Source organism: Sinohyriopsis cumingii, chromosome 10 (genome assembly GCF_028554795.1).
Source record: "Sinohyriopsis cumingii isolate HCF-2022 chromosome 10, ASM2855479v2, whole genome shotgun sequence".
NCBI lineage: Eukaryota > Metazoa > Mollusca > Bivalvia > Unionida > Unionidae > Sinohyriopsis > Sinohyriopsis cumingii.
The window spans coordinates 67,539,813-67,565,229 of NC_142970.1; the positions used below are offsets into that span (position 1 = coordinate 67,539,813).

At 33.1% G+C, this 25,417-nt stretch overlaps 1 protein-coding gene across 1 annotated transcript in view; it reads left to right on the forward strand.

The window, feature by feature from the left end:
* The window catches only part of LOC149790324 (uncharacterized), a 47,748-nt gene extending 25,767 nt beyond the window's left edge, over positions 1-21,981 (forward strand). The window contains exons 9-22 of the mRNA XM_089972382.1: positions 648-713; positions 1,508-1,552; positions 3,074-3,154; positions 4,637-4,687; positions 6,810-6,881; positions 7,470-7,547; positions 12,021-12,068; positions 13,769-13,825; positions 14,756-14,833; positions 15,265-15,309; positions 16,578-16,664; positions 17,714-17,883; positions 19,403-19,528; positions 21,840-21,981. Of these exons, the coding sequence (XP_089828508.1) occupies positions 648-713; positions 1,508-1,552; positions 3,074-3,154; positions 4,637-4,687; positions 6,810-6,881; positions 7,470-7,547; positions 12,021-12,068; positions 13,769-13,825; positions 14,756-14,833; positions 15,265-15,309; positions 16,578-16,664; positions 17,714-17,883; positions 19,403-19,528; positions 21,840-21,941 (1,106 nt within the window). The 3' untranslated portion in view covers positions 21,942-21,981. The remainder of the gene's footprint in view (positions 1-647; positions 714-1,507; positions 1,553-3,073; positions 3,155-4,636; positions 4,688-6,809; positions 6,882-7,469; positions 7,548-12,020; positions 12,069-13,768; positions 13,826-14,755; positions 14,834-15,264; positions 15,310-16,577; positions 16,665-17,713; positions 17,884-19,402; positions 19,529-21,839) is intronic.
* Positions 21,982-25,417: the final 3,436 nt, after the last annotated feature.

The following is a 25,417-nucleotide window of genomic DNA, read 5'->3' on the forward strand; positions in this document are numbered from 1 at the left end:
AGAGACATTCGTGATTATTTATGGCAGATGGCTCATGCAAAATCAAACAATAATGCAAATATTGGGCACTTTCTATATAAATAGAATCTGTCAACCTTGTCGATATTTGAAAGCGATGCGTTCCGGTGAAGTTAAGGAGAAGAAACTGGTACTATATTAAAAACTTAGATTATATCTGTATAAAAATTGAAACTATGAACGGTGTGATGTGTGTTATGTGATTTTTAACGCAGCTTTAACAGTTTTTCAGTCATATCGCTACGATGTCTGCAATGTGGCAGTTTATAGTTATGTCTAGCACTGGGGCATCATGTCGCAGACATGTAGCATGATGCCCCACCCAGACATATTATCCTGACACCGGGCCGACCAGTCCTAGTACTAACCTCTTAATGCTAAGCGCCAAGCGAGGCAGCTGTTAGTACCGTTTTTGTAAAACTATGAACGGTAATATTCCTTTAAGTTTACATGTATCTGAATGTATACATAATAATGTGTAAACCTTAGACAAAAAGGCAAATAATACATACACATACTGTTTACAGATTTAGATAACTATATGCATATTATATCAACGATATACGCAAACAAATGAAACTTATATAGAATGCCATTACGCTAACATTTTCTGTATCGTTTTATTTCAGTCTGGCGTAGACTGGCTTCCATTGGCAGCGATCTATGCAGAAACGAGATTGTTCGACTCGTGACTGGTAAACAGCAACTATTATGATTAATATCGAACCTAAACTCTAACATTATGGGTTTCCTTCGAAAAAGTTTCATGCAGTCCAGCTGGTCGCTTTAACAACCGATTTTGACTCTATAACACGAATACGTTAATATGGTAGGCAGTTTAAATAAAAGCAAATAGTAAATCCGTATTGAAACAAGCTTAACGCATTATTCTTTAATTTATACTGTAAGGAAGACAATATTACGAGTATATATTTTAACATGCTGACAGGCAATCACATGAACACACATGTTCATTATTCACTAATCACATTCAAAAAATTCTAACTCTAAAATATTTTTGAATTTTTGAGACTAAATCTGTGGCCATTGGGCTTGATTACATTTTTTGTTAGTATAATTTATAAAAGACTTAATTGGATATCATTAACCTTGAAATAAATGCTAAATATAACGTTCTATGAATACTAAATATAACGTTCTATAAATACTAAATATAACGTTCTATAAATACTAAATATAACGTTCTATAAATACTAAATATAACGTTCTATAAATACTAAATATAACGTTCTAGCTTTGCTGTTAAGCACACCGATTCCTTCTTCAACGGGCCTCTGAAATACATATGGTTTGCTTGTATATTATGTACTGACGATTTTAATTAAATCTCTTTATTTATCCGTAAACGCTTATATGCAGAAGTATATTTAGAGCAAATGAACTTCCATTATGTTTCCTACAACTGTTATATAGCATCTATACTAAGGAGCATTTTCATGATCGTGTTATCTGTGTTTTCTTTATGCAGTCGTAACGTCTGGAGACAAGTGTTCTTGCCAAATAAACGAAGCAGGTATATGTATGTATGTATGTATGTATGTATATATGTACGTATGTATGTATGTATGTATGTATGTATGCATGTATGTATGTAGGTAGGCATGTATGTATGTATGTATGTATGCATGTATGTATGTACGTATGTAGTATGTATGTAGGTATGTAGGTATGTATGTATGTATGTACGTATGTAGTATGTATGTATGTATGTATGTATGTATGTATGTATGTAAGTATGTATGTATGTATGTATGTATGTATGCATGTATGTAGTATGTATGTATGTATGTATGTAGTATGTAGGTATGTAGGTATGTATGTATGTATGTATATGTGTGTGTGTCTGTATGTATGCATGTATGTATGTATGTATGTATGTAGTATGTATGTATGTATGTATGTATGTATGTATGCATGTATGTATGTATGTATATGTGTGTGTGTCTGTATGTATGTATGTATGTATGTATGTATGTAGTATGTATGTATGTATGTATGTATATGTGTGTGTGTCTGTATGTATGTTTGTATGTATGTACGTATGTAGTATGTATGTATGTATGTATGTACGTATGTATGTAGTATGTATGTAGTTATCTATCTATGTATATATGTATGTATGTAGTATGTATGTATGTATGTATGTATGTATGTATGTATGTATGTATGTATGTATGTATATGTGTCTGTGTCTGTATGTATGCATGTATGTATGTAGTATGTATGTATGTATGTATGTATGTATATGTGTGTGTGTGTCTGTATGTATGTATGTATGTATGTATGTGTATGTGTGTGTGTGTGTCTGTATGTATGTATGTATGTAGTATGTATGTATGTATATGTGTGTGTGTGTCTGTATGTATGTATGTATGTAGTATGTATGTATGTATGTATATGTGTGTGTGTATCTGTATGTATGTATGGATGTACGTATGTATGTATGTAGTATGTATGTATGTATGTAGGTAGGTAGGTAGGTAGGTATGTATGTATGTACATGTGTGTGTGTCTGTATTATGTATGTATGCATGTACGTGCGTATATATGTATACATTTATGTATATATTTATAGACGCATATACCCACAACACACCTGTATTGATTGTATTATTTAGAAATGTACTTTATGTCTTAATGTTCATATATATGTTTGAAACAAATGGTAACATAGTGACACGTATTTTTAGTTGTGTCCTTCTTGTTTTAATATATGTTGTATTTATTCCAAATTGTATTATATAAGGCTTAAAACAGTTTGGCAAAGTAGGCGTTGTAAAGAAATATTAGTTGCTTACATTTTTTGATCGTAAATAATATTTGTATGTATGAGTGGTTTGGAATTAAATGAACTCTGGCATATCGCTCTTCTCTACCAGGAACTCTTGCACATTTAATAACGTTCTTGATTAATTTTAGTCATATTCATGCAATACATTGAAATCATTATAGTTTAAATGACTTCTCATCTTAAGTATACGTTTATTATCATTTAATTGATGCAGACGCTTCATTGTTGCATTACGTTTTTCAGGAACGGCAGTGCAACAAATGAATCATACAACCAACCAAGCCGCAAACTCTGATCCCTGCTTCCAGTATGAATCATACAAATGTAAGTTGCTACTCTCCCAGCTTTTCCAAAAGATTGCTTTTTTGTTAATACATTTTTGTACATTTGAAATATAAGTAACTCTAACATTCCCACAACTGTCCTTATAATTCTTATTTCCGTCCCTCTAACGATTGCCAAACATGATACAGATGAAATACACGAAAGTTCCACCTGATCACATACCTGCCATATCAAAAACTACAATGTAACACTAATTAGTGCAAGGAAAAATATAAACAAGGGATGTAAGCATTTTATATTTTAGCTTGTTGCCTTGTAATAAAGCATGAAAAAGCTTTGAAGAAATTTTGATTCGCTTGTGATGGAATCAAGATACCTAGTATTGACACAAAGCAACCAAAGAAAATGATCAACATATCTTTTAATGTTACCTAAATTCTTGTTAAAGCTCGTGGGCAAGGTGCTAACTTTATCCGTATATTTATTTAACGTGTTTAAGTGGCATATTGATGCCTATATACCTATAGTATCTATTGTAATCATAATTAGGCAGAACCTCCTCTATGACGACAAGCTGTCATATCGGAAAGATATTTTCTTCTGACGCAATTCACAGATTAAAAAAAACTTTTTTTTACGAAACGGGAGAAAAAAATAAGTTTTCTAAACAACACATCACTTAACAAATTAAAAATACACACCATTCTTTATTAATATTATACAATATATTTTTGGATTTAAGTTTACGTAAGAAGGTTCTCCGTGCCGCACATTATTTATGTTTATTTATTCTGCATACTTTGTGTTATGAAACGGCTTTTAGTGTCCTCTGTTGTGTTTAAAAAACCGAACGTCTCGATAGATTATACCATGATGAATAAAAATTGTAAAATGTAAATTTTTAATGAGCATGAAGAAGCCATAGAAACATAGGATAGGATTTTAATTTGATACAGATTAATATTCCATAATATAGCATTACTATTGACACTATAAATGAGCAATGTATTTAGAAAACCAAATTTTAGTTTACTATGCAAACGGGGCAAACAAAGGACAATATAGGGTGTTATTGTATCTGTAGAAAGATGACACTTGTTTAGTTACATGTCAAGTACCCGTGGTACTGTGCGTATTTAAGTTTCGATATTTATCTGTCACATTAGAAGGGATATGTAGCTCTACCCTACCAGCTTTACCTCCAGACATACAGCAATATAGGTTTTTAGACTAAGGTGTAGTTTGCATTCTGTAAATTATTTCTGGAATGTTATACATTAATGATAATTGACATTGATTAAATTTCTTTCTAGCATCGGATTAAAATTGATACATTGAATTTAAGTTACCTAATCATTTGAATTGTAATAACTTTGATGATAAAAAATTTGGCGCCTGTCCTCTCAATGCTTATTTCGAACTGCATAGAGTTATATCATTTTATCCTCTTTGCTTGGAAATAAGAGATGCACATACATTAAATAACACCATTGCATTTGTATAGCTTATCTTTCTTTACAGATCTGTATGACCTAAGCCTTCACGTTGACCGATGTGTGAGTGTCAACAACAGTAAGTGTACACACTCTAAGTACTTTATACATTTTATATTGTTTTGGAAATATGCTTAGTTTTTTAATTATGACTTAGAAATGGACATAATGTGAGCAAAATTACCAATTGATTATTTGTTCACATTTCAATGTGTGTATGTGTTTATGTTTGTGCTTTCTAGTGTAGAACTAAGGTACAGGAGAACTTTATTTACCTTTTACATGAGGCATTACCTCATTCGTTTTAATATTATGATCGTCTACAAGAAACACAACTTATACAAAGTAGCAAATACTTCCAGATTTCCAGAATCACATAAATATTCTTTCACAATAATGAATATACATATCAATTGTAACACATTTGCGCAATAAAACTAGCAGTTGTTGAAGTAAAGTCGCCGCAAATCAGATCATTTTGCATATGGCGACCTAGCTATATGTACGGCTTCTTCGAACTATATTTCGAGTAATGAAGTCGTCATGGTACTTATTATTTACAAATACATATTCTCATTGATATTTCTAAAATATAAATGAAGTCTCTGTCAAAGTAAAATCGAGGACTATCTCCCAGTGTTTTGTCTGTCTTGATTAATCTTATTAATAACGTGGACTGAGGGTTTTGTTTGCGCACCTTTTGGCATCATTGCGCTTGCTATCCGTATTAAACAATGTGTATTTCCATAGCCATTATAACGGCTGTTCTATGAAAACAAAATGCATTCAAACTTCGTTTTGAATTTGTACGGAATGGTTTAGTAAAAACCTAAACTCTATATTCTGTCTTGCTAAACATGGATACTTTCAATGTGCGTTTTGCTAAATGAAAGTTACATTTGTATGCATAACACGCTATTTCGATCTCATGTTTCATTAGCAAATGCGACAAAACAATAATTTATCCAGTGTTGGATAAGAAAATCCCACCATCGTCAAGACATATTTTGCGTCAAAACGCTCGGAAAAGCATCATGTTTGACAAGTGTGAATATTTTCCCTCATATACGGATGCATATGAACGATTCCGTCAATGTCATACTCCTTTTTACAAGTGTTACTTTCAACGGCAACACACAAGGAAACAATGCGCAATTTTATACAAAAAATGAAAGTCTACCTTTAATTCCTGACTAGACTTTAGTATCTCACCTCAGCTTTTATGTACAACATATGTTTGAAACGACCGTAAACAGACCTAAATGTATATGTCTGAATACACACATTTATTATTGACAAAATTTGTATATAATGTGTTTCATAAAGTTGCAGAGAACGTTAATATGGGAACTATACCTTTTATAAACGAATACAATGTTGAAACAAAATGTAGGATTCCTGAAAGGTTAGCACCGCATTGTTATTCAAAATCAAATTGCAAAAGATATGATTCTCACCGTTAAAAGCACATGCAAATATTCCTGATGTAAATCGGCTATATTGTGAAAGCATCCTGCTGAATTACTTAAAACTGAAACTAAAGTCAGATTTATATACAATCTACTACGAAAAGTGTGCACGTACAAGAATATACTAATAGATAAGTTCATTTAGAACGATATATACATGTTTGCAACCATGGTTCAAATTACAAACTGCCGATTCGGATCTAAGTAATACATTCATGAGCAAACCATAATCTACAAGATATACACTGGAATTCATCGACTAGCAGGCACAAGCATGTAAATGTTCTATACCATGAAGTAAGTCCCAGTGCTGAAAAGAGATCGAATCACCTACGTATATTATTCCATGAGGATCATTGGAAGCCATATCGATATATGATATTAAACAAACAATACGGTACGTTTTAATGGCTCTGAAGTGAATTATATTTTGTGTTCACAAAAACAGTTGAAGAACTTGAGAAAACAAGTTATCAATGTAATGAATAATTGTACAAGAAGATGTAGCGAATGGATTAAAAAAAAGTTTTCAAGAAAGTATTTTTCCGTATAAATCGTTTATCTAAAGTTACAGGGTTGTTGCTTGGAAATTATAACGAGTTTTAACTGTTCGGATCACGATTAAGTTAAAGAATTAAAGTTTATTCAGATCACAAGTTGATGCTATATTCACGTTTGTTTCACAAAGTTGTGTGTCACCCAAATACTGTTGACAATGACTCTTATTCGCAGTGTGGCATTACCTGGCAGACTTGCAGCATACAAATATGGCTTGCGGAATAAAAATTATGAACAAAATGAATGGTAAGAATAACTGTCAATTACAATACAGTACAATACAATACAATACAATACAATACAATACAATACAATACAATACAATATAATACAATGCAATGCAATGCAATGCAATACAAAACAAAACAAAACAACGGAACGCAATGCAATGGAATGCATTACGGCATTGCCAGAACAGCACAATACATTGCAATTATGCTGTACTGCTATGCAATAATGTTATCATATGCAGTGCAGTTCATTTATATTTTCAACCTGTACCATACTGTTCCATATTTTATCGTAAATTGTCAACCCACGCTACACTTAGTGAGACGGAAAACATTTACGACCGACCTTTATAGTCTTCTTTGGCATCACAACCTCCATAATGAGACAATTAGCACACTCCTTTAAAGAAAACAAAAAGAAAGAAAACCCCGTTTGCCATTGCCCTTGCATTGTAATGCAAATTACAAAATACTTTTAAGATGTTGTTTTTGCTGGATCATTGCTTCCAAAACTAAAATAGCCGCCCCACAAACAACCAGCTGCCATTGAATAGAGATCTGCAATATAAGAAAGTTCATTAAGATGCATTTCAATGGATTACAGGTATTTTCCATGGCCAAGAAAACTCACAGAATTGTCACTGTACCGGACAGGATATCCACCATAACATCACACGTCTTCGTAAGTATAAAATCGTAACCATATCTTCATAATTATTGTTGAGAGCAGTTAATATTCGTACTCTGGAAATAACTAGTTAATTACGCATAATATACAGATATTTAAAGTCCTGACAGTTTTAACCATTTAAAAGTGAACGAACAAAACAGTGGTTCTCGTCATAATCACTTATCTATGGTCCTTATCCACAATGAGGCAAAAGAACCAATCAAATACATCGAAATGTACCAAGTTGTCTGTGTACTTTGAAATATGTTAGTTGACCCATGAATGAACGAATGAATTAATAAATAAATGAATAAGCTACAATGAGAATAAAAGCAGTCTATAATATAACATTAAGATCAGAAGGTGAAAAACACGCTATTAAATGAGTGATGTGTATATAAGAAACATCACCTCTTTGTGAGGCAACGTGGTCAAAGTGCACGTCTCCTCTGTGTGTGTGTGTGTGTGTGTGTGTATGTTTGTGTGTGTGTGTGTGTATGTGTGTGTGTGCTAACCTGGAGAAGTGTCTGTTTCTTGACAAATTCGACATTAAGTATCCCGCTCCTGTGCGTATTGTATATAGCACAAAAAGTATACTCTCTCCGGGATATTCTAGTTGCAAGAAACGAAAGAAAACCATGCCAAATGGACATAAAATATAATATACATTGCCAAAACGATTTACATTTCATGGTTAACAAATAATTGAAAAATATCATATTTAACAAATATCATCAAGAATATATATTTTAGATTCTGCATATTGAAGGTGTTAAAAATGCCTAACATCTGCAACATTGGTATAGTTTAGAAATTCTGAAGTTCATTTATTGTATTTCCCGCAGAATCGTAACTGTGTAGTCACAGTACATTAGTACATATGGATTAACTTTTATAATAATTTATATTTTGAAGATAAAACAAATACGACTTGTGTAGCATATATGAAGAGATTGTGAGACGTACAATTGTATAATCTACAAATGTGAAGCCTGAGTAATGCCAATGGTAAAATTTACTAGTGGCAAGGCGTGACGCAAGACATCAAGTCGATACAATCAGCTACAATGCCCAATATATCACTTTCATAAGTCAGAGAAAAAGTTCCAAGTTTGCCTTGGCTGGATTCGAATCGCACAAACGTTGCAAGACCGCTACATCCCACACAGTAGATGCACGTTGTCGACCAGTCTTTGGGTCGGCAGTTTCGAGAATACAGGCATATCAACACTTTTAATATCGAAATGCATTTGATATAGCACTAGAATTCAATAGGAATTTTATACATAAAAGTATTTGGGATTTAGTTAAGAGTAATGTAAATTCGTTTTAAATGTTTCATATGTATTATTAAGAGTATATGGTGTTAAGATAAGTAATACACAAGAGGGAGAACAAGTTTAAAAAAATTCGATTAATACCTATTTCTATATAAAAATATCGAAAAGTGAAACCTGTAAAAATAACTGAAGCTATTACGAAATAAATTCATAGAATTTCGAACATGTCCTCATTATCATAGTTTTGAAAGAACTTTAGCGGTGTTCTTACACTAATCCATGTAGTTGTGATGTGTCGACATGTGTTTGCTTGATCACACTAATACAATCCAAGAATGTATCATTTTAAAATTTCAATATGATTCCAAGTCTCTATTTCTAGGAATATTTCTCTTGAAATATTTTTATTTGCAGAGTAGAATCACACAATAATAATACTACACTCGATAATGCACCGATCTTAAAGCGCGAATAAATAAGTTCTATACAAACACAGTTATTTGGTCCTTTAAATGACCTCAGGTAACAATTACAATTTTATAAAAGCAACCATTACCTAACTGAAAAAATTCATTCCGGAAGGTTCGATTTGTTAACAAGATAAAATCATATGCCTGTTCGTAATATTATAATATAAATTGACGTAAACTTGTAGATCCGGCGTATCGTGAGGAATTTGCAAACTTATAGACCCAGATTGAGAAAAACATGTTTATTGGAAACACAAAATCAACGATCTTGTTGAGGTAGAAAATTAACACGATTTTGAACCAGGCAAGTCCAAAACAGAAATACCCATAACATATACTATAAAAAAAACTTAAACGCAATGCCAATTAAATATAAGTTCTTTCAGTTTCTTTTTAATTATTTATTAGTAAATCTTTAACGGAGATAAGTCATTATGGTCATTGTGTCAGGTATATGAATTTGGCTGTGCTAGAGTCCTTGCAATAATCATGTCGTTGTTTGTAATATCCTGGTATGCTTGTATAATGAAGCATGCATAACAATTATTAGCAATTTCAAATAGATTGTCTTATATCCTTCTAATATGGGTATCATTTTACCATCATAAACACTTACTGGCATCACTTATCTCACTGGTGCAGATCAGTGATATCGAAGTGCACGAGTTATTAATAGGGTTAGATTAATTGAACGTTACGTCATTTGGTGTCCTCCAATCATTGTATATAATGCATTATTGAATTCAGAGGGTCACTTTCTGTCATCGGAAATATATCGCACTGTGCTAAAGGTTATAATTCGACATCGTTTTGTTCAAATTCTAAGCATGAGTTAATCATCTTGCACGTAATAAACGAACAGCCTCTGGTCTGCAATTTTTTAATGCTGAAATTATCTGGAACAAGTTTACAAAAGTCAATGAAAACATGAAAGTCATGACAGGGCAACTAATTAAGAAATCCTAACACTGTAAATAGGTACACAAATGCTAATGACATTCGGTAAGTTCAAAACGTCGTTAACAGAGCTTTAAGAGCAAGATATTTATAACAGATCGCTGAGAGGTTGACTTTAATTACAAATCGTTAAGAGTAAGACGTCTATAACAAATTGTTAAGAGCAAGATTTCTATAACAGATCGTTAAAAGCAAGACTTCTATAACATATCATTAAGAGCACAGTTCGTTAAGAGCAAAACACTTCCATAATATATCGTTAAGAGCAAGACGCCTATATAATCAGATCGCTAAGAGTTTGACTCATATAATCTTTATGAGCAAGACTTCTATAACATATTGTTGAAAGCAATACTTATATAACAGATCATTAGGAACAATACGTCTAAACAGATCGTAAGGAGCAAAATGTCTATAACAGATCCTTAGGAGCAAAGCTTCCATAACAGCTAGATAAGAGCAATATTTATTAAACAGATCAATAAGAGCAAGGCGTCAATAACATATCGTTAAGACCAATGTCTCTATAACATACCGTAAGGAGCATGATTTCTATAACAGATAGTTAAGATCAAGATTTCTATAACAGATCATTAGGAGCAAGACGTATATAACATATTATTAAGAGTCACGATTTCTATAACTGATTGTTAAGATAGATTGGTAGCGTTCTTTGTAATTGTTTTGTTTTATCACTGTTATGGTACACTTTGTAGTACTAAAATGTCTGACATATTCATCTGGGAATATAATTAGTTCTGCATATTTCATTATTAAATATTTTCACTGCGCTTTAAGACTGTACACATCCAGTTGCGCAAGATCTGAATGGAATCATTACCCTCTCAGACCGATGTGTTTATATCAGTTATGAATTTACATCAGGTACTAATATAGCTCTGTATTGGGATTTAGATGTTTGCATTGTCTAGGATATATCTTACTGTGGCATAGCACTGCTTCATGCATATGGATGTAATAGTATACGCTTATTCATTTTGTTATAATGGTATGAATGTAAGGTATTGTATAATCGCTATGATATCAGCTATAACATAAATAATATAGTCAGAGGTGAATCGAAAATTTATATATATTCCATAAAAAGATGTTATATTGCCATAAACTGGGTCAGGTAACAATTACTCACACAACTTTGAATTAGTTCTTCCTCTTCATTTAAATATAAATTGATTTCCTACATGCAAAACATACATGATTCTGGAAACACACACACACACACACACACACACACACACACACACACACACATATATATATATATATATATATATATATATATATATATAGAGAGAGAGAGAGAGAGAGAGAGAGAGACAGAGAGACAGAGAGAGAGAGAGAGAGAGAGTAATCAGTTGCACAAGACTACCAAAATCAAGAATGAATACCATATCTAGACTAGAAAAGCCTACGTTGTTGTTTTGCTGTTGCAGCTGTTCTTACTTCCAGGTACCGGAATTCGAGTTAATGTTATGATATAGATCAATTCGTCAAATTAGTTGGTTAAGAAGCCAGTGGTGTCTAAATATCCAAGTGGGGTTGAAAGATGCGTAAAGCTAGAGAATGGAAAAGGTATTTTAGGCTATTATTAATTGGTGTTCAATTTTAAGGCAAATACAAGTTATTTAGCCTCGTTTTATCCATGCAGAAAGTATCAATAGCAAGCAAACTTTTATTTAATAGTGCTACCGTTCTATAACATATATTTAAGATGTCTGTTATATTGGATAAAAAGTCAAGATCTGTCTTATTTGCAGAACATTTGCACCAGGAGTACTGTATTAGAATGTATGAGCCCTACCGCCGTAAGTGGGCAGTTTACAAATATATTTATATCTACTTATCTATTTGTCTATCCGTCACTATTTATATATATATATATATATATATATATATATATATATATATATATATATATATATATATATATATATATATATATATAATCTATCTATCTATCTCGTTTTATCTATCGTTCTATATATCTATCCAGATATCTGTCTAACTATATTTATATGTATGTATGTATGTATGTATGTATGCATGTATGTATGGCTCTATCTATCTATCTATCTAAACCTAACCGCCAAAGCAAAAGCAATGCGTTCAAGCCCTTTTGGAATGTACAGTTCTCGTCTGAAGCAATATAAAAAGTACGATGACAAGATGTAGCGAGATTAGAACACAGCTGAATAATTACTTTACATAATATACCTGCTATCTGGCTGATAGTTTCAAAACGGAGTAACGTTGGTCTAAAGACATAGGAGTGGAAAACTAAGGAAGCCTAATGACAACCATGGACGGTGGTTATAGGCTCAATCATGAAAACCTGACTGAAATCGCGCACAACTCGAAATTGATTCAAGAAAATACGAAATTGTAAGAGGGATTTTGGATTCGATGCCTTCATATTTTTAAATCTATCATAATTCGACACTAGTCACGGTTCTAGAATTCGACACTATAACTCGGTTTTCCTCGTCATATGCCGAATAGTCCATTCACTGGCCATGAAGATCGGTAAGGCCCATGTATGGTGCCGCGAACTCCCCCTTTCTATTTGCCTTTAGCCTGCTGAAGATGAAGAGGTATGTTGTGTGACACACATCCTCCTTTTGCTTCGCATGTACGCTTCACCGGGCATAAACTCTCTGCGAAGGCTACAGTGTCATACCTTCTTCGCCTGCCTGGCTGCCTCCACCCTCCACTTCTATATTTGATTCCTTTAATTTCCAAAAATATTTCGATGTAATAAAGACAGCTGGATTTCGATGCAGCAGGAAATCATGCCTTAGCGCATATTCTTTCTTAAAATCACAACATCTGTATTGTTCAGTGAATATATCATCAGCATAACTCGTTGATTATAGCATACGTTCATTCATGACAACACGTTTCGCTGACACTGGTAATAAGACCGCTCTGTGTGCTAGGGCCGTTAGGTATTACTTTTTGGTATCACATATTTTTGTTAAATATCTAAATGCAAAAGAAGTCGTATTGATCCTGTAGAGAATTCAGGTTTTGTGATGCACACTCGAACCGTTTGCGTACAATGTCCTCACAGGTTGTTGCTGTTAAGAAATGAAAGGAGAGCCTGTCATTCTTGCCCACCGTTGTTTATCAGTTTCACTTTCATATATATTCATTTTGACAGGACCCCCCTTTTTCTCTCTATTGTGTAAATTCGATAAAGCAGAAAAGTTACATTCGTGAAAAACATAGTAAATGAAAATGTAAATATGAATAAATGAAAGATTGACACACTGTAACAAATGTGAAGATAATCGCAACTGTACGGATGTAAATCATAATATGTAATCGATGGAGAAACCATGACAGCAAATTGTTAGAGGCAGATGAAGAAATGAAAGACAGAGATTCAATTTTGGGAATTAAATGCAGTATATCCTAATACTTGCTTCCAAATCATGCCTCTCTCTCTCTTTCTTAATATATATATATATATATATACATATGCTGTTTTATTTCTTTATTCCAGTTCTGCATAACGAAATGTATGCGCAGAGCCCATCGCCATGCAGGTCACACCAATACCGTGAGAATTTTATAATTCTTACAACTCAGCTATGACTGTTGATCAGAAAATGTTCTCTCTGATACAAAATATCTTCTTTAGCGTGTTTAACATTTTGGAGTTCAATGCTGTAAATTAGTCTGACTATAATATTGACATTTGCTGTTTCATTTCTTTTTATATAAATTACCTTATAAACGTAGTTTATAACCCAATTCTACTTGAAGTCACCAAAAATAAGGGAGGATGTTGAACATAGTGAACGGACTTGACGTCAAGCGTGTAAAATTCTACTCATGCAGACAGGAAATATCATCCACTTGCCTGTTTTTCCAATATGTTTTATGGCTATTGCAAATAGGAAGATCGCGGAGCTAAATGCTCATAAACTTCGGATTTCAAGAACATGTGTCGACATGGTATTTCCTGGATATGACAAAATAGTATTAGTTTCTGACACGTGTAGAAATCAATTGAAAATAATTAAATATGCATAGTCCCGTCCCTATATTTTCAACAGTCGATATATGTAAACAGCACGTCAGATGATGGACTTAGAGGTACCAAAGGTATACGTGGTCTGAATCTTGTTCTTGTCTTATTTTCGTTAGAGTCCGACATTTCCCGTGAGTTCTGCTTTGAGCATCGAAACTGCGATTAATCTAGATTTCAACGAATTGATCCAAAACTATAGAGCACATTATAAGTCGTTTCTGAATGAAATAGTGAGTACAGTATATATTGTTCTATGTATCTGGATATATTGTTTTATCTGTGCCATTTTTGCAATAAATCATTGTCACTCACATTCCAAGTTTCATACTGGCATATATATACAATAAAGATTAAGCGGATAAAGTAGCCACTTGTCAATTATTACCATTAGAACAATCTTTGCTGTTACCAATGTATGAAAATGTACGTAGCTTAAACGTTTGTGAATTATTTCAGTGTGGCAAATACTTCTTAACATCCCTATAGTGCACGGTGAGGTTGACTGTAGGGCGGATCTTATACTTCATGCAGCGGGTAATATGTCTATATTTTAATCTCTAAATCTTTAATCGTTAAGGCTACTCTACATACACGCGCATACATTAACGTTCTAGATCAAACCAAACTAGTTTTACCTTCACGAAAGGACTCAAAATACGTTTTTGAAGCATACTGTTTAACTAATATTCAACTAGCCTTCATGTTCATGCTGTAATTGAATTAACACGTAAAAAAGATATATGACGTAACATGTGTTGTTCTGAATGAAATGATTAAATTATAAATAATTATAAAAAGTTATTTTGAAAGATTTAAATGCACACGTTTGATTAAACCATTTAGAACGGTTGGAAATCACTTTTAAGCAAACATGTGCATAAAGGATGTTCTGTTATTTAAACGTCCCTTTGATTGAATCACATATAGCACTATCGTACATCTGTAAACTTTTCGTCTAACCATAGCCACATATCCGGAACCAAGAAATGATCCATGTTTGTGCTCACAAGGTATTGTTCTACTTCTCTGTCTACCTTATTATGTTCTTATCTACTTGTTTGCATGTCTCTACGTCTAGTCCCTGTCTACTTAGTTATGTATAAATCGAGTTTTCTTTAATACAGACTCGTCAAAGTTAAAGATCAGGATCTAGCGATATTGACACAAACAAGAATGTTTTTTTCTTCTGAAAGGTAATATGCCTGTCAAAAGGTAGATCTGAGAAATATTTAATTTGTAAACTATTTTTAATCTCAGATTTAAGTTTCTAGAAACACGTGCCTTCAAATAACATAAATTATCCTGGTGACATGACTCAGTGTTTAATATAAGGTTTACCGAACTTTTAAACGTGCTCACTGATATATAACGTCTATGTTTGAATATTATGATTGAACATTTAATATTGTTTTGTTTTGAAAACGTGAATTCCGTCAGTATAATTAGATAAGGTTAACATTTAAAACGAAACAGTTGCCAATACTCGTTCAGGATAACATACAGGAAGCTATAATTGATAAACTTGTGTGAATATGCCACATAATGACAGCAAAAATCTTGTAAAAATAGATATGATGTATTTTACTATTTTTCTTTTGATTTAGTAGCCATTCAGAAAATATAGAGTGTACATACTACTGTAGCGACCTATCGAGTAGTGTAATTGTGTCTGAAAGACATGTCAAAGCATTGATAGATACGTCTTGAAAGTCGAATTTAAAGGAATGATACATTATTCATACCGAATTATCATACAGGACAGAGTAATTGATATTTTAATATTATATTATATTATATTATATATATATATATATATATATATATATATATATATATATATATATATATATATATATATCTATATCTATATCTATATCTATATATATATATATATATATATATATATATATATCTTTGTTAGCGTAGATATATGCGTTGACGTCTTCCCCTTTAGCATCCATTTATTCCACCTTTCGACCATTTTTGTGTATATTCCTATATGCGATACATTAGACAGACATTCACCTGTACTAATAATCAGTCGCTAGTGTGTGCTGAGGGACAGCATCTTGCTACGATTGGTCTCATTGAGGTGGTCTCGATTAGTGCGTAATCTGAAAGAATATTCTGCATATATTAATAGTGGTCCTTGCAAGAATGGTAACGTTTGACCAGTTTGCATTGTATTTTTGAAAGATTTTCAGAGGATAGAAATATTATGAAGCTTGAAAGACAAATGTGTTTCAAACCTCAGAGTAGCCTCTTTCCTAACTTTTAGTGATAGTTGCGGCCACTTTGACAAGCACTAGCGTACCATCAACTACAACATTTACTGCTACTCGAGAAACAACATCTATCTTAACAGGTAATTATAAACACACATTCAGATTTTGTTTAAAGACTTTAGATCCGAAATGAGACAACAAATAGTGGGGTAGCTCAATATCTAGCTTGTCAGACTTACAAGGCGTTCTTTGGTCTTTCAAAGATGCCCAGATGTTCCCTTGTTTGTTGTAGGTGTGTGTTTTGAAGAAAGAAACTATTCAATCTGCCACATCAGCCTAAAGTATTTCTTGGGCCGATGTGCTGTGAACAACCAGAAAAATGTATTATAATTGATTTCATTTTCCCATGATATATTTTTCAAATGCGCTAGAATGTCTTTATGTCGTGTAGGAAAAGGAAGAATGGTAAAATCTGATCTGATATTGTAGTTGTCTAAATCGTTTATTTTTTAGTATTACATATTTGAAAAAACGTCGATCAATAGTAGGATTACAATGCTGGTAAATTTATAAAAACAAACCTAACATAAGTTAACACGTTAGGAATCATTTTAAAATCAGTCAGGCTATTATCTACTCGAGAATGACTATACATGAAATTAATTCAATTATATTTATATGCTAGTTGTGAAAAAAGAAATGCTATTTAGCAATCATAAACTGGTTTATTTTCCTAATAATGTTATATAATGTACCATCCAAGTCATAGTTTACTTAACGTTAACTTAATAAGTCTTGATTCTGGTTCTCTTTATTATCATCTTATGTGTTTACCTGTTATTTGTTCATGACACTGACGTCCGGGTCCACTACGGACAGGCTTGTTATCCTAGTGTTTGATTCTGATTTAATGTTTACTTAAACCATTGTAATATATGCTTTTCCCGTGATGTTTAGTTATTTAGTTATCTAAAGTGATCTGAAAACCCGTGAAACAATAAAATGATTGCTTGAGGTTCAGCTTAACATAATCATGTCTAATGATCAGAGTAGCTGCAACTAGATTGCGAAATCCATACCAACACAACAATAAAATCACATACACTAGTGTTCGATGTTACTCATCTTTACAAATATCAAGGTTTTGATTTTTCATATATTTCCGGATAATATGTTTCCTTCATGGTAGGCATTCATGCGTGTAACAAATCCTTAACTATCTCTGAGATTGCGCATAACGTCACGCTTACCCATGCCAACGCATCCGACTGTATAACGGGAGATCACAAGTCGTCCGAAGCTCTTGTATTTCTCAGCTGCAATACAAGCTCAACAGCAACTTGGAGACAAGGAGAAAATGTACGTATTAACAAAGGATGTTTGTTCAATTATTCTTTAAACTGTTTGGTCACAACGTGATTGTCCTAAATAATTATATCACATTTAAGTTCTGAAACAAGACAAAAAATACATTGTGTAAATTCTCTGAAAAATCTATAAAACCTTTTCCTACAGCTAAGAAGTATTGTCTCCACTGTCAATTTAGTAAATTAAATTGAAATACGATGTTCAAGCAAACAGATTATTAGTGAAATTTCTATATTGTCAAATATATCAGATAGAAAGATAAATGTAATTAATATCAGCAGGATAAACAGAACTCAGAAGGGTTGTCTCTCCACTTTTGTTGTTAGTTTGTCAGTGCCTATTTAAAATTCCTACGGACTGCTTACTACTGACATGAATTATTACACTAAGATCAGAACATCGTTAGCATTTCCAAGAGCATACAACCATATTGAATGTAATTCATTTATAACACTATTGTGGTTGCTTTATTCAAAGATTGTAGATTCATCCAATCTATAGAAGTCATATACTTAATTTGTTGGGAAAAGCCAAATATATTGTTAAATCTGTTTTATTTGTACATGAGCAGGCATATTGCATATCACAAACATTTTAATATATTAACGCACATTTTATATTTTACATAGTCCTAGAATTAGATAATTGATAGTATTTCTCATACTTTCATGCCTTTTGCGTTCCATGTCAGCTGCATGTTGCATTTTTATTTTAATCTCTCTGTAATGGGTTCCCGTCGGTTGAGATGGGATGCTCTTTAATTATTTAATTATTACAGAAGACCCATCCTGGCTCGTTTTGTTTTAAAAACATTGTAGTAGTGATAGAGATGCTAAGCCCCGAGCCTTGTTCAATTCCGAGTGGATGTCGATTCACCCATGGTCTACATAATTAGCAGACATTGCGTCCTCCCCGGCAGGCTGTCAAGGGTGGATTTACGACCCTCACTTGACGTTATTTCGAGCCCAAACCGGAATTCCAGCCCCCTACCTGTGAATCGCACGCCGCCGAATAAGGCGCCATTAACATGTTCCTATGGCCATGCTATATACAACTGGCTTCCCCTCCGTCTTTCTGATGTCGGCTTACCTCGCAACAATTACGAAACGAATAATTAGCCTCAGGGTCTAACATAGACATGTTGCAGTTTGGCTATTGTTACGTACTTATAACGTGACAACCTTTATACAGAGGAGCTAAAAAATATTCTTTTCTATACGTTTTATGTACATATTGTGCAGTCTCAGCAGTCACCTATTGTCGTACTATACCACTATTCCTGTCACTGATACTCCTCTTCCCATAGTTAATAATAATAATAATAATAATAATAATAATAATAATAATAATAACAAAAATACTAAAAATACTAATACTAATAATAATAATAATTTTAATAATTTGAACAAATTCAACGAGATGGAGTTTTATGCTGAAATTATGCTGAATAACGCTTTTGATATGTTTTCTACCAGTTTATTTTTCCGTTTTTTATATTCAATTAATACAGGTCATTGCATTATGTAACAAAATTCCGCTGTTCACACCCATAGCCACATTCAAATCGGATGGAGTGTACACTTCCACTGGAGGGCTTGCTGGCATCTTTCTTGGATGTCTTACTAACGGATTTAAGGTATTGTGGAATAGCAGAAAGCGCTGCACATACATATATTATACAAGAGTTTGGTGAAGCTATGATCAAAATTAAACAGTGTGATAATGCTAATTTCTACATATCAACTAGTCTTGGTGTAGATATTTTGAACTATATGTGCCTGCACGAGTGCTCAGTTCACATGTCACTTGTAAACCCTACTGAATAATGTTTAAACAGTAATGAAACTTTATAAACAAAATATAAAAGTGTTATCAAACGTTACACAAAGCTGGTTTGAAACTTATTATAAGCATAACATTGCTTCATATACTTCATTAAAACAATTGACATAACCCAGGTGCGATAAAATTATGTTTGACGTTATCACTTCTAGAATTCTTTTTGCCACATTTTAGAGATATATCTACATTTAGTATATTATATTTCCATATTAATGCTTTATACTTCTCTCTTCCTTCAGCTTTGAAGATACTGTTTTGTCCATCTGTCTCTATCCGTTGCACATATCTTATTATATGCTGGCACCGTTTGCTTGTGAAAGATATGAAGACGTCAAATTAAAAGATGATTAAAATAAATTGCAAACAACAAGAAGGTTTCCATGTTGGCCTATTTCTAACAGATCTCCACCTGAATCGTGAAAATTATCATTTACTGAATCTACAATTCCCATCATTTTTCAAAACTGCCATTTTAAAGCCTCTGTTAAAGAAACCAACACTAAACTATAACGATCTAAAGAACTACCGCCCAGTTTCTAATCTCCGATTTATATAACAAAATCTTTAAAAAGGTTGTTCTATCCCAGCTTGTATCTCATCTGAATTGAAACAATCTACATATCGCCCTTGCCTCAGTACTAAAACTACTATTTTAAAATTAGTTAATGACATTCTCTCTGCTTTGAATACAATCCTCACCCTACTTGATTTGTCTGCATCATTTGACTCAATCGACCATAATATATTACTTCACCGTCTGCAGCATGTATTTAGCATTCATAATACATCCTTACTGTGGTTCAAGTCCTATTTGAGCAACATGACACAAATTGTGTCTGCAAATGGAATACACTGTAGCCCATTTGATCTATGTTGTGGTGTTACACAGGGGTCTGTTGGACCTGTTCTCTTCATTATATGCACTCAGCCGCTCTCAAGTGTCATAAATAATCATCCAGTGTCACACCAATTGTACGCTGATTACACCTCAAACTACAAATCTAGCCACCAAACTGAAGTTGATGCAACCATCCCAGGTGTAAAGAGGTGCATTTCTGATGGGACATCATGCATGACATGTAACAAGCTGCAGATGAATGATGGTAAAACTGAAGCCATTCTGATTACAACACAAAGACTTTCTCATTCACATCCTTTACCTCCAACAATACATATCAGCAACAACAACATTAAATTCACACATTCAGGACGAAACCTAATTGTTCCTCTGGCCAATACTTTCACATTGCACCAACATGTCATGAACATATGCAAGGCTGCATATCTTGAGCTGAGACGCATCAGCTCCATTCGCAAATATATTTCAGTTGATGCCACTAAAACACTTGTGTGCTGTGCTCATTAGTAATTTCAAGACTGGACTATTGTAACTTATTTGTGTCTGGTTCATCTCAATACCTACTGCAAAAAACTTTAAAAAGTTAATAACACAGCCGCTCGGATCATTCTTAGATTACCACGATCAGAGCACACCTCCCCGCCGCTATGTACCCTACACTGGCTATACATTTGATCCAGAATCAAACACAGTACTTGTTCTCTGTGTTACGTTTCATTGACCGACTCTAGTCCAATATACCTATACGACCTCACCCATGTGTACACACCAAGAAGACACTTATGCTCTTCTTCTGACAATCGTATACTCATTATTCCCACTATGAAAACAAAGTCATATGGACAGCGTTCATTTGCATATCAGGGCCCAGCAACGAGGAATGAATTGCCCACTGAACTTAGACACAAAGACACAGTGATCACATTCAAGAGTGCTCTAAAACTCACTTATTTCGACTGCAAGAACAAACTTAAAGACGTAATGTTTCCTACCTTAAATGTTCCCATAATGTTTTCTTTTTATGTTTTTGTTTAAACACATATGATATAGGTGTCTTACACTAATTTAACTCTCGTGTGATACGATGTGGATAATCATGTGTGTTTCTGTCTATCATAATTTCAACGTCTCAAAATATAAACTATGACATATATTCTTGAATGGAGAATAATTAGTTTTTTAATTTATGAAACTCTTTATTTAAACTCTTTCGAGTTTTATAGCCATTTTCTTGTTATCATTTTAGTTTGCTGTCCAGGACTGTCATTCTGGCATACAGATCAAACATCTGCTAGCAGGTGGAGATTCTGTGAACAATCCCGCAAACTATTTTATTATTAGATGGTAAAATAAAAAGATTTAAGAATATTCATTTTCGTTGTAAACTAATTATTACGCAGTTGTTCTATGCCCTTTATGTTCGATTTTATTCTCATTTTTCTTCCGGCTTTTATTAAATAAATAAAAAAGATTTCGACTTTTAAATAGTTTTGCATGTCCGAAACTGAACTGTCGATGATGACATTAGCCTTTACTTGCCGGGAAGCAAAGAAAGCATTGGAGAGTTGATTTGAAACATTTTTAATCTTTGAGGATATGTTGTCAGGTTGTTTAGATCTGGATTAATATCCGGTGCTATTACCTATTCCAGCTAAAATACTCTTTAATAATAGCAAAACTACCAGACACACACAAACCCACAACAATATATAATGATGGATTACATTTTGGTGACTTTCATAAATGATTATATGGTTACAATCAACCAGATCTCAACACGACAAGGCTAAATAGGATGAAATTAATTGTTGGACGATTAAAACAGATCTGTATACTGTAGTACTTCAGTTAATCAAACTTCACTATTAAAAAGAATTGAACGAAATAAGCAGTTTGATTAGAAATGAGACGAAAACAATCCCAGAATGTTTAACATTCATTTCAAAAGTATGGTAGTTAGAGATTGGAGAAAACATTTAAAAATAATTTCTAAGCAATGCAAAGAACGATTGAATAAACCAGACATTATTGTAATGAACTTTGAAATGTGGAGCATAAGAACCATTGATCCAAGTGTGTGTGTGTGTGTGTGTGTGTGTGTGTGTGTGATTTGCATTCTTGTTGTAGCTTAAACAATTTGTCAGTCATATCGCTCTGATGTCTGCAGTTTAACAGTTTATAGTGATGTCCAGCACTGGGGCATCATGCTAAGTGATATATTTAATTAAGAGAATGATTTACAAGAAAGATAATACCCAGTCAAGAACAAAAACATGTTGTGGAATTATAACTACATTAACAAACATGATATAATCCTTTTCGTTCTTGAGCCAAACTCGTGATTGTTCATTCGGTATTTCCGCAACATTCATAGAGATTATATGAAATAATGATGGATTGATAAACATACTAGAAGGCTATATGACATAATGTACTATTTTGAGGTTAAATATGAGTCAGGACCATTGTAATGGATTGAGTGTGTGAACGTGTTTGACTGTTAAGTGTACCAGTTTTGGAATTGCTCCGCGAATCGTCTTAGTTAAAACAAGTAGATATATATCCCTTAATAGCGCGATATGTTTGCGATCCATCGCAATACACTCAAACCATCGCCGAATGGATGCCGATTAACCACACGTTGCGTATGAGGTTTTTTGCAATAAATCAAAAAGTTACGTAGCTAAAATTGAGCACTTACACATACATATCGAGAGGATAGATGTCCACATGTTGAAAATGTTGCCCCATACCGATTTATGATACAAACAATGCTTGCATTTTTCATAATGACAATAAGTACACATTAGGAAAGTATGAAAGTGGTAATTTCCATTTCCTTTGTCATTCAAAGTAATCATGCAGATTATTAGTAGCGTTGCCTTATTTTGAGGCACGTACAGTCGTGAACTTACAATTGAAAAGCTAGTTAGGAAGGAAGTACAAAACTGAGGAGAAAAAATAAGTTTAAAAGTTGATACTAAAAGACAAACGTCTAAGTATAAAGTACGCGGGAGGATTGTGCGAGTGTTGGACGCTAGACATCTCTTTCAATTCAGATGACCAGGTAGAAATTAATGATTAAAAGATGCTGATAAAAGTAAAGAAACAAACTGATTGATAAGGGAGGAAATATTGCATCCATTACTGAAGACGTTACTTTGATAAACTCCTTGAACTGCCTTACTTAATACGTGTTGTTTCAGTTGTAGGAAATCCTCTTCTGTATATTATAAACAAAATTAATAAATACTTTTCCAGGCTATTTGTTGAAGTTAAACTGACATGGTTAAATTAGACACCTTTGTAGCTTTTGTAAAGGGGTGGGATGGACTTTGGCAAATATTTTATTTTTCTGAACAAATATGTGGAGTACCTCTATCGATATATCTATATATCTCTCCCTCTATCGATATATATATATATATATATATATATATATATATATATATATATATATATATATATATATATATATATATATATACATATCTGTCTTTCTGTATATATATATATATATATATATATATATATATATATATATATATATATATATATATATATATATATTAATCTATCTATCTGTCTGTCTGTCTATCTATGTACCCATCTATCTATCTATCTCTATCTACCTATCTATCTATCTGTCTGTATGTCTGTCCGTCCGTCCGTCTGTCCGTATGTCCGTCAGTCCGTCCATCCATCCATCCATCTATCTATCTATCTATCTATCTATATATCTATCTATCTATCTATCTATCTATCTATCTATCTATCTATCTATCTATCTATCTGTCTATCTATCTATCTATCTATCTATCTATCTATCTATCTATCTATCTATCTATCTATCTATCTATTTAAAAACCAGACCCAAATGAAAGGGGGTTCGTCTCTTACAGTAACAATTTGCAGAAAGGTGCGAAGACATGATCATGATCATCTCTCGATAGAGCGTAGCTATCACCTCAGCTATGGAAACGAATTTTGATCTGTATAATTTAGTGATGGTGAACGTCTTGCTCGAGTCCTTGTTATGAATGAGCTGGGTCAGCCCACTAGCCATCCTTTTCCGCTATTACCATTTGGTGCTATCTCCTTTTATCCAGAAAAAAGGTACCAGTTGCAGATGATGGTAGATAATGATGCTTATATACTGAATTTACATGACAAAATCTGCCTAAATTTGTTTACTACCTTGTCCATTAATGGACATCCTTGGCAGAATGGATTTGCACTGCGCATGCTTTCATTATATTTATAGTATACAAAATATACAAATTTGCCTGACCATACACTTAGAAACGTTTAGTATCATAGGGTTGGAAAGTCTGTCCGGACATAAGGACTGGGATAGATTCCGGTATTCAAAACCAGTTGGGAGACTCGGTTTAACTTCTACCGTTGATGCAGTCTCATAGTTCGCAGGAGAACATAAGGAAAAGGATTGACGCTATGAATAAAGCAATTTTGAACCCGTCTTCGAAGCCGTTCAAACTCACGTGCGCTGGTTAACGGTGAATTAATAATTCAGATGTATTTCTTATCAAAAGAAGAACTAACCTATTTGATCTGGTCTCGGCACAGATATTGTTTCCAGCCTCAAATTACCACACCTGAAAAAATCATATCATTTGTGTCTATAAATAACTTTAACATCGTTATCTACGCATGTCTGGAAATTTTGTTAATTAGTGGAGGCCTAAAATATGCAATTAAACATAAAAAAAGTTTATACATGAGGAGAATTGACACGGATTTAACATGCATCATCAATGAATGCAAACAGCAAACTAAATGTATCGCCATCAAATTATTCTTCAA